Source organism: Equus quagga, chromosome 7 (assembly GCF_021613505.1).
Source record: "Equus quagga isolate Etosha38 chromosome 7, UCLA_HA_Equagga_1.0, whole genome shotgun sequence".
Lineage (NCBI taxonomy): Eukaryota > Metazoa > Chordata > Mammalia > Perissodactyla > Equidae > Equus > Equus quagga.
In genome coordinates this window covers 33,716,624-33,725,803 of record NC_060273.1, presented here as the reverse complement: position 1 = coordinate 33,725,803, position 9,180 = coordinate 33,716,624, and the positions used below count along the sequence as shown (strand labels likewise).

At 51.5% G+C, this 9,180-nt stretch overlaps 1 protein-coding gene across 1 annotated transcript; it reads right to left on the bottom strand.

The window, feature by feature from the left end:
• Window positions 1-1,194: 1,194 nt before the first annotated feature.
• LOC124242039 (speedy protein E4-like) lies at window positions 1,195-5,594 on the bottom strand. The gene is made up of 7 exons (XM_046666525.1): window positions 5,507-5,594; window positions 4,759-4,977; window positions 3,873-3,931; window positions 3,292-3,377; window positions 1,635-1,803; window positions 1,374-1,464; window positions 1,195-1,322 (listed from the first exon to the last, which is right to left on the bottom strand). Exons 1-7 carry the CDS (start codon window positions 5,592-5,594, stop codon window positions 1,195-1,197), a joined length of 840 nt encoding a protein of 279 aa, XP_046522481.1.
• Between the last annotated feature and the right edge of the window lie 3,586 nt (window positions 5,595-9,180).

Below are 9,180 nucleotides of genomic sequence, written 5' to 3'. Positions count from 1 at the left end.
TGGGGGATGCTGCTCAGGGAGTGGCGCCCACGTGGAGGAGATGCTGCTTTAGGCTTACCTTGCACCTCGTCCTTTGTGCTGCTTAAAATCTGGACTTCCAACCACACTACGAACATCACTAACCTGTCAGCCTCAGGAACCATGAGACCAGATCCCTGAGGATGAAGGCCTGGTCCCTAATGCTAACCCTGGATCCCAATGTTTAACCATGACACTTAGCCCTAATCTTGGCTGCTGCTGTGGTCTGAATGCTTGTGTCCCCCAGATTCACACGCAGAAATCCTAACCTCTAAGGCCGTGGTGTAGGGAGATGGGGCCTTTGGGAGGTGATTCGGTCATGGGGTGGAGCCCTCATGAATGGGATCAGTGCCCCTGTAAAGGAGACCCCAGAGAGCTGGCTGGCCCATTCGACCAGGTGAGGACACAGCAAAAGTAGGCAGTGGGCCACCCAGAAGACGGTCTCTACCAGAACCTGACCACGCTGCTCCTCTGGGCTCCCAATTCCAGCCTCTAGAACTGCGAGAAGTCAATGCTGGTCATCAGCCACACAGCCTGCGGTACTCTGTTAGCAGCCCTAATGGACTAAGACACTAGTTCACAGGTTTAAACCAAATCTTTGCTTCATCCTCTGCCCAAATCTCCCACTCTCACGTGTTGATTGTCAGCAGCCGCACTGAAGCTAGTTTTCTTAGCCTTTGCTCTTTCCGACACATTCCTTGACCAGAAACTTGCGGGAAAAAGTGCAATGGTGCAAGAGGAGAGGTTGGTCCAGAAGGGGCGAGTCGGGCGAAAGGAAGGGCTCATGGGAGATCTGGCCACAAGCAGTTTGTTTGAAAGTAAATTTGGTTGAAAACATAGCTGGTCGTCATTTATCGTCTGATTGGCTACGTAGACTGTCCCATCTAACATCCTCTTGTTAAGCATTGACTTTTTGTGAACAAGTTCCTATGGCTGGTATCCCCGAAGGATGACAGGCCAAAAATGAGTTAAAAAAAAGAAACTGAAAAACACAATATATGGAAAAAATGGGAAACGTATTCATTTTTCATAAAAATCACTGTTTCACTGAAGCTATTATTAAGACCCAACTGTTTTGGGTGCAGTGATTTCAGCCAAATCCAGGCCTCGGTGACAAGCTGGTTCCTGAGGTGTGGCCACGCACGCAGCCCCCGAGGCCGTGCGTGTGTGTGGCTGTCAGTTCGTGGCTGCAGCTGGGTCGGTGTCTGGCGGAGCGCGGCTGCTCGACTGCACGGTGTGTGGAAGGGTGACGTGGGGTGGGGGGCCCCTGACGGTGGGCCCAGCAAGTGGATTCCTCAGGTTTCCTAAACAGACAGGAAACCGTCCTGTCCACACCTGAGAGGACACAGACCTACCTTCCCTCAGGCCTCCACGGTCCCTGGAGCCCTGGGGCAGGAGGGCGCGATCTCGGCCCCACACCCAGAGATCGGGATCAAAAGCCTGGATCTGGAAAGACAAACAGCCTCCTGAAGAGATGACGACTCTGCAGCTGGACCCCCACCCACCCTTGTCCAGCCTCCAGTTCCTTCTCTTCCCAAGTCCCAACTCCAATCCTCCAGGATCCCCTCTCTCTGCAGTTGGGCCCTGCCCCTCCCCCAGCCCCCAAGCCCACCCACCTCCTCGCACTCTTCCCGGGTGACCCTCATCCTCCAGTCCATGGAACGGACAAACTGTAATCGCAGTTTGTGGAACAAGGGGCGCTCAGCGCGGTTCTTCCCATAGAGGAAGGAAAAGATGGCCTGTTTGGGGGCCTGGTTATCCTCTTCCATGTCGTTGGCCAGGTAGCTGGGGGAGACATCAGGATGCTGCTCAGGAGGAGACCAGGAAGGCCCTCCGCCTGGGGTCAGCTTCCCAGACAGGACGCAGGCTCATCATCTTCACACAGGACCTGCGGAGCCCTGCCCAGCGTCTCAGAGTGCCACCCAGCCTCCAAAACACCACTGCTGGGCAGGGACCCAAAGGATGCCTCTCACACTTTGATGATGAAGACAAAACCCAAAACCCCTCTTCCCTTCCCCGGGTGTCTGTGCCCACAGCCGTCTCCTCAGACTGTGAGCACACATGCAGCTCCTGAGGGCGGGAAGGGCCGCGGCGCTATTTCTGACTTCATCCCTTCCCGCCAAGTGACTGACACAGGCCATGGTTCCTATTGATGCATTAATTCAACAGCACATCTTGACTGTCTCTTCCTGTCACCTCGTATTCCCTGGCATGCAGGAAACACTTGATATGGTTTTGTTAAATGAATGATTGAATGGATGGATGAGTGAGTAAATGCTTTATCTCATAGCCTAATGCAATACTGATCACCTCTTAGACACAACATACCTTAAACTTTTACAAAATGAGAAGAGTTGTGCTGAGTGTTTTGAGAATGCACTGAGGTTTTGACAGGACCTGCCGTCAACAGGTGTCTAGTCTAATGGGCTAAAGAAGGGGAGCGGAGAGAGAAGAAATAACTATAATCCAAGAGACCGCATTATAATTAAAGTGCTACCGGGAGGCAGAAGTCAGGGAGGGCCAGGAAGGCGTCAGGAAGGTTCCGATGTTTGAACCGACTCTAAGGAGAAGCATTTTCTCCAGATAAATACGTGTGAGGGGCAGCTAGACGGAAAGCACCATACGGAAGCAGAGGGAAGGGTGTTTGGAGGGAGCAGTGGACCAGAGGGATGAAATATCAGGAGAGAGTGGGTTTGATGGAGACACTAGAGAGGGTTTCATTCAAACGGAGGACTCTGGCCTTGATTTATGAGGCACTGAGCCCAGGGAACGGTGAAGGAGGGTGTGGAGGCGCTAGACCTGTGTTTGGAAGGATATTCAGGCAGATAAAGCCCACTGGCCTGGGGGAGAATGTAGGAAACACCCGCATTTTATGATAGATCTGTGTGAGGTCACGAGGACCTGAACTGCCTCGTCCTGGGAATCCAGAGGAGGGGGACAGTGACACTTGGTGTTGATCTGGGAGGACAGAGGGGATCAGAAAGGGCACCTTCGATGGCCTGTTTGCTTGGGGGCAGGAAGCTGTCAGCTCTTCCTTTCCCTACTTTTAGGATGTTTGCTGTTTTCTTTTGTTTGATCTTTTAACTGACCTTTCCATTATTTGTTTTTGCAAAGAACAGCATGAAAAAACACTACACAGTAACCCTGTCATTTTTATGCAGAGAGGAAACTGGACAAATAAGTTCAAGCAGAGGAGAGGGCAGGGTCCCACTTCTCTCCTCCACCCTCCCAGGGGGCAGAACATTGACTGAAGGGAGCAGGGGAAATACTCACAGAGCGATGAAGAAATGAATCCTCCGGTACTGCCAGGAGAAGAGGCCAGCCCGGCTGAAATAAGCTATGACCATGGACAGCAGATACTGATGGAAACAGGAGGGGAAAAAATCACCAAGGATGTCCCACCCTGGAGCGGGAGGAACAGCGGGATAAGGGGGCGGGAACTGGGGCAGGTGTTGCTGCTACTCAGAGAGGAGACCCCCCGTGTTGAGTGAGCCTGCGCATTTGAGGAGGGGCAGGGGGCGTCAGAGGGTCAGAGTTTGGGATGCTCCCAGGACGGCGGGCTCTGCTCATTTGAGGGTCTGTGTTGAGGACGGCCCGCACAGGAGAGCCTTTCATAAGCTGGAGCAAAAGGGAGACCCAGGAGCTGAGAGGAGAGAGGACTTAAGGTGGCAACAATGAAAGGGGCTCGCCTCCCGCTCAGGTCCCGGAGGATCTGCAAGAGACCACGAGGCTCCCGACGGGACCTGGGACAGGCGTCCGGGTGGAGAGGGAAGTGACCTGTGGCATCTGAGAGTGCTCCCGTGCCCCAGGAGAGATGCTGGAGCAGGAGTCCATCTGAGCGGAAAACACCGTACCTTGTCAGATACCAACAGATCTCGGTCCCAGGCCAGGAATCTTTTAACGACAGGATCCTCTGAGAAGAGAGGGCACATGTTAGGGTGACAACCAGAACAGGGCTGCTTTGGGAGCATTCCAGAGTAAGGAGGACCAGGCCTCCCTGGGAGAAGTGTTTGCATTGTGGCCAAGGGTGAGGCTGATGGGAAAAGGGGAGAGAAGACCATTCAAGAAAGATGGTGCCCCCCTTGCCTGGGGCGGCTGAGTGAGAGGTAGGTGTCTGTCGCATGTCTGCGTGGCTCAGATCTGACATAAACAGTGATGCTCCCTCACCATGCATGAGTGTACACTGCAGGGGCCGCAAAGTCACTCAGCCACTTTCTCAACTGACAGCCACATCAGAGTGCAGAGGGAGGCTTGCCATCCCCCTTAGACATATTCAAAGGCCAGCAAGAGTGAAGACGTCTCAGAGGGACAGTCAAAACCAAGCTCTTATCCCAAGTGCACACTCTTCCCAAGTCTAGCCCAACCCTCTGTGACGCCTAAGTGTCCCCAGCGAGTGATCGTTACTCAGTGCTCCAAGAAGGAGAGCACAGCACCTGGCAGTGAATTTTTTTTCCACTGGAAATGGGTAGTCATTGGAAGTTTCTTCGCTTTTTAAAAAAAGGATAGGATTAGGCTGGCCCTGCAGTGTTTTGGTTAGGTTCGCGCATTCCACTTTCACCACGCAGGTTTCATGGTGCTGGATCCTGGGTGCGAACCCATGTGCAACTCATCAAGCCATGCTGTGGCAGCAACCCACAAACCAAATAGAGGAAGATTGCACAGATGTTAGCTGAGTGACAGGCTTCCTAAGCGAAAAAAAAAAAGAATAGGATGGAGGGTGCTGTCGGGGGCTCTTCCTACCGAGCAGTGTGTTGAAGACCTCGTGGTGTTCAGGCAGCACTGTGGACACCCGCTGTTTCTTCAGCTTCATCCTGAGTCCACACAGCCACTCCACCACCCAGCTGTCCTCAGCCTTGGCGGCTGTCTCCTCCTCCGTCTCCTCCTGGAGAGACTCCGACCACTCCCTCTTCCTCTTCAGGCCCGAGGACTCAGGCAGGGGCCTGGGATCTACCCAGCGGGCTGAGGAAAGAGACCAGGCCAACACTTAAAGCTTCTGTCTTTGGAATTCAGCCATTGGTCACCCAAGCGTCAGCCACCCCGAAAACCAAACCTCCTCTCCATTCTCTGCAGCCTCGTAGACTATTGGCCTTCTCCCAATCCATCTCTCCATCTTGCTCCTCGATGACATCCATCTGCTCCCATTCGCCTGGTCTTTGTTCCCCCGCCCTGTGCTCTAAACTCCTCCGCATTATAGAGAATGTTCTCATTTGGAAAAGAACACAAAAGGAAGCCTCTACTTGTTTCCTCTCTTCCCCTTTCTCATCCTTGGATCTCAGCTCCTAACCCTCCTCCCTTGCTTCCCAGGTTCTCTTCCTTCCATGTGGATATCCTGGTCCCCCGCTCCTGTGTGCTCCTTCTCCAATCCCCGGCTTTCGGCATCTGTCCTTCTCGCACACACACCCTGCTCAGCTACTCCTTCCTGACTTCTGTTCCTTCTCCTCCTTACTGGTCGACCCTCTCAGACCCCTTCTCACTCCAGCTTCCTCACCTGATGGTCCTGGGCTTTCTTCATTCACTATCACCTCCAGGGGGTACCCTGACGTGCCAGGCTGGGGACTTGGTGGACGACTGCTCATGATTTCTCTCAAATTCTTTCTTCCCTGCCACGAAAGCTACACCCTAGTCTGCCCAAAATCCTCCTCTGGATTCTGGCTGAATATAAGCCCGTTATCCCTTCTCCAAGCTGTGGAGAAGCTAGGAGCGGAGAAAAGCTCTGAGAAGATGCTGTTGGCCACCTCCGCTGCCAAGCACCACGGAGTTTGGTCCTTCCAATCAGGAAGGCCGGAAGCCTCTGATGTCATAGTCATTCCAACCTGGCAACCAGTTTGAAGGAAAATGCGAGTAACTGCCAAACCAATGTGTGCACTTCTCCTGGAGTTCAGGGGTAAGCGAGAACTCCTGCCACTGACCCCACCTCTGACCATCCTCCTCAGCCATCCTCCAGGGGTCCGGATGCCTCGTCATCCCTCCCCAGCAGATGCCCTGTTCTCTCCATTCTAGACTGGAGACACGTTGGACTCTCTCCCTCCTTCCTGATCCTATTTCAGAGCATAGTCTGTGGGGGAGGAAGGGAAGTGAGGAGGAAACTGAGGGGAAGCGGAAATGGGAAGACCTTACAAGAGTGAAATAAGTATGTAGAAACCATCCCAGGTACATTGACTTCTGGATTAAAAAGTCACTAAAACACTCAATTTGGCCAAGCTCTTCTGCTCCGTGGTTACTGACACTCTGCTCAGGATTCTGTGCTGGGGATGCACAGCCTCTACCCTCAGGCATCTTTGAGTCAAGGGACATTTTGAGCACCTAAGACCATGGAAAACTGTACCTGTGCTCACACACACACACACACCCTGACACTTCACATGGTGTCTCCAATCTCAAGGAGTCTGTGGATTGCCTAAAGTCTGCCCCTCGATTCCAGTTAAGAAACTCTAGTCTACAGAACAAATTTTTGACCGTGTGCATCACTCTTGACCCAGAAATTTCACTACCATTTGTGTATCCTATGAATAAAATGTCACATGCACAAAAAGACGACATGGAGGAATCTCCAATTCAAGACAGACTATGATGTTTCTGTGAAGATGGGGAGCACATGCAAGTACAAAGTGCAGGAAATAGCCACCTTGTCTAGATAAGTCACAACTAGGCAGTGCCCATCTTAAGATACGTCGGTATGTTGTTCAAAAGTGGACTAAAGAGCCCACGTTGGGTGTGACATGTTTGGGGGAAACTCCTCCTGTGGAGCGGTTTCACCACAGTGGCTGTAGCGACAGGGCAGAAATATCAGCAGAGTGAAGCAGAAGTGCTATACAAACACCGTCCTTTCCACGTGAGGGTCACATGGAGAAATTCAAATACAGATGCCTGGACCCAGCCCCATAGATTCTAACAGAACTGAGGTGGGGCCTGATTTAACTTTCTCATGGACGCACACTCGGATTTGGAAATCTCCGGGTTGGATGTGCCACTCAGGTCAGGGCAATGGGGATCCTAAAGAAAGCAATGTCACTGCTGAGTGAAATAAACAGAAGGGAGGTCAACTATGATCTGGGCCTCACATGGCAGTGCTGTGGCCAGGCTGAGTCCATGCTGAGCGGGCCTTCTGAACCAGCCTCCAATCCTCCTGCCAACTGGCCCACGACAACCCATCCAGCAGCCTCGGTGCTGATGTGGACAAGGAGACCTGCCATCGGAGTTTGTCCTGAGCACCCACCCAATAGTGCATGTGCTCGTGAAGAAACTGCCCTCTCCTCCAGGAAGCTCACCCCTTGCCAGGGGCTGCCCATCTGCCCGTTCTGTCATCCTCCAGGGAACAGTGGTCACTGTACCTCCCCTTCTGTGACCTGAAAGACCTAGAAAAACCCCTGGAAGAATGACAGCGACTGCTAAATCACAGAAGAGAACTCCGTGACGGGGACATGGAGGAGAGGTGCTAGCTGTTGCCCTCGAAGGTCTGGTGTCTGAAGCTAATTATTACGGGCAAATCTTGCTCGTTAACTTTTATACCCCCCTCCCTCATGGCTGAGGTATTCTTGGTGGATCCCCAAAGAAGGTTCGCTGGACTCTGGGATTCATCGCCCATCTGCCAAGTCTTACAAAAAGTTGTCGAAACATCGGTGTGCCCATTTATGTTAGAAAAAGTCTTTTGAAATAAAGATTTGTCATTCATAAGACACTTTGGGAGCACTGTCTCATTTTCTTTGTTGAGGTGGGAAACTGGGTTCGAGTATTTGATTTTTAGACATGACGGTATTCAGTAGTACAAGTGAGCAGCGGAGGCGGGGGACCCAGGCTGACGGGCCCTCCGTTCAACTTCACCGTGGCAGTTCCAAGCTGCTCAGAGAAGCTGCCATCCTTCACCTGGTGAAAATGGAAAACTATGTGGGGAAATGGTCCCTGGATGTTTTCCTGGCTCAGGCCCGGAGGAAGTGTGGTTCGCTTGCTCCCATTGCAGCATTGCCTCTGTGAGAACTCAGGCACAGGCCACGCTTGATAGCAGCAAAGCCGGGAAAGACCCTTCCTGGCCACGCAGCCCCTTCCCAGAGCAACTTGGGAGGCGCACCCGTTTGTGCGGCATTCGGGATTCGTCTAATGCTGCAGGTCAGCTGGGGAAAGCAGGAATGGGTGATGGGCCCATTCATCTAGGTGAATCAGTTGAATTTTTTTTTAAGAGCATTTTGTAGAAAACTTGTACTATAAATACCTCCTCTGTCAGTTTCATATGTATCTAAATCTTTGAAAAGCTAAGTAAGACTCTCCCCAGCATTACAACCCAGGGATGTTTTTTAAGGGCCTGATAAGAGCTCTCTCTTTAAAATGTAAACCTCAGGGAAGATACTGTCCCTATCTCTGTCACCATGGGCCTTTGGGCTAGATGTTAGGCACCTCGCTCTGAGCTATAACTCCCTGCTTGTCATAGAGATAGAAGTTTTCTTTTTCCTTTGGGTACAGGTGGACGGCCACCCTGACTACCAGGTGAATTGAGGATGAACTATGAAAGAGTGCACAGCAAATGGGGCTGTCTAGTCCCCTTACAGGAGGCAACCTTGAGAACATGTACTTACTGGATTATCTGTGCTGAGCTGGATAAAAAGATGAGGTCCTTTTCTCTCTTTGCAGTCTCACTAGTGGTCCCCTTGCTAATGCGTAACAGTGTCTTGACTTAATGGTCATTCAACAACAAAACTGTTCCTCATTTCTACATTTCTGGAGAGGATCTGGGTTGGCAGGAGATTTTAGTTTTAATCCCAACCCCAGCTTTTAAGAAACAATTGGTCAAGGACACGGTCAAATTAATTCACCAAAACAGTAACGATAATCATGGTCCTTCTGATCCCATTTTTGAACAACGACACTGTTCCCTACCACAAACTGCATCCTCTTTGAGAGGTTAGATCCCAGGTATTTGTTTTATTTTGTGGTTTGTGTTTCCTTTCTGACTTTCCGATACTTTTTATGCATTAGGTGTCTAATCCACTAGAGCTACAATGTCTGTATTCTTGTTCTTCCTTGGAGAAACTATACGCCCACGGGTGATAGTAATTCACGTCACGGCGGGGCATAAACTGGATGCTAGTCTTTCATCGAAACTTCTCCAGGTATTTCAGTTAAGGGGACATGATCCACCCTTTCCTTCCCCTCTGCTGGTGGTGGGGGAGT

Excerpts from the sequence above, each read along its gene's own strand:
- LOC124242039 (XM_046666525.1), bottom strand. The coding sequence starts at position 5,594 with ATGAGCAGTCGTCCACCAAGTCCCCAGCCTGGCACGTCAGGGTACCCC. Across the intron at positions 3,932-4,758 it reads GGTCTTCAACACACTGCTCG|AGGATCCTGTCGTTAAAAGA; the intron begins GTAGGAAGAGCC and ends CTCTCTTCTCAG. Across the intron at positions 1,465-1,634 it reads CCCGGGAAGAGTGCGAGGAG|ATCCAGGCTTTTGATCCCGA; the intron begins GTGGGTGGGCTT and ends TTGTCTTTCCAG.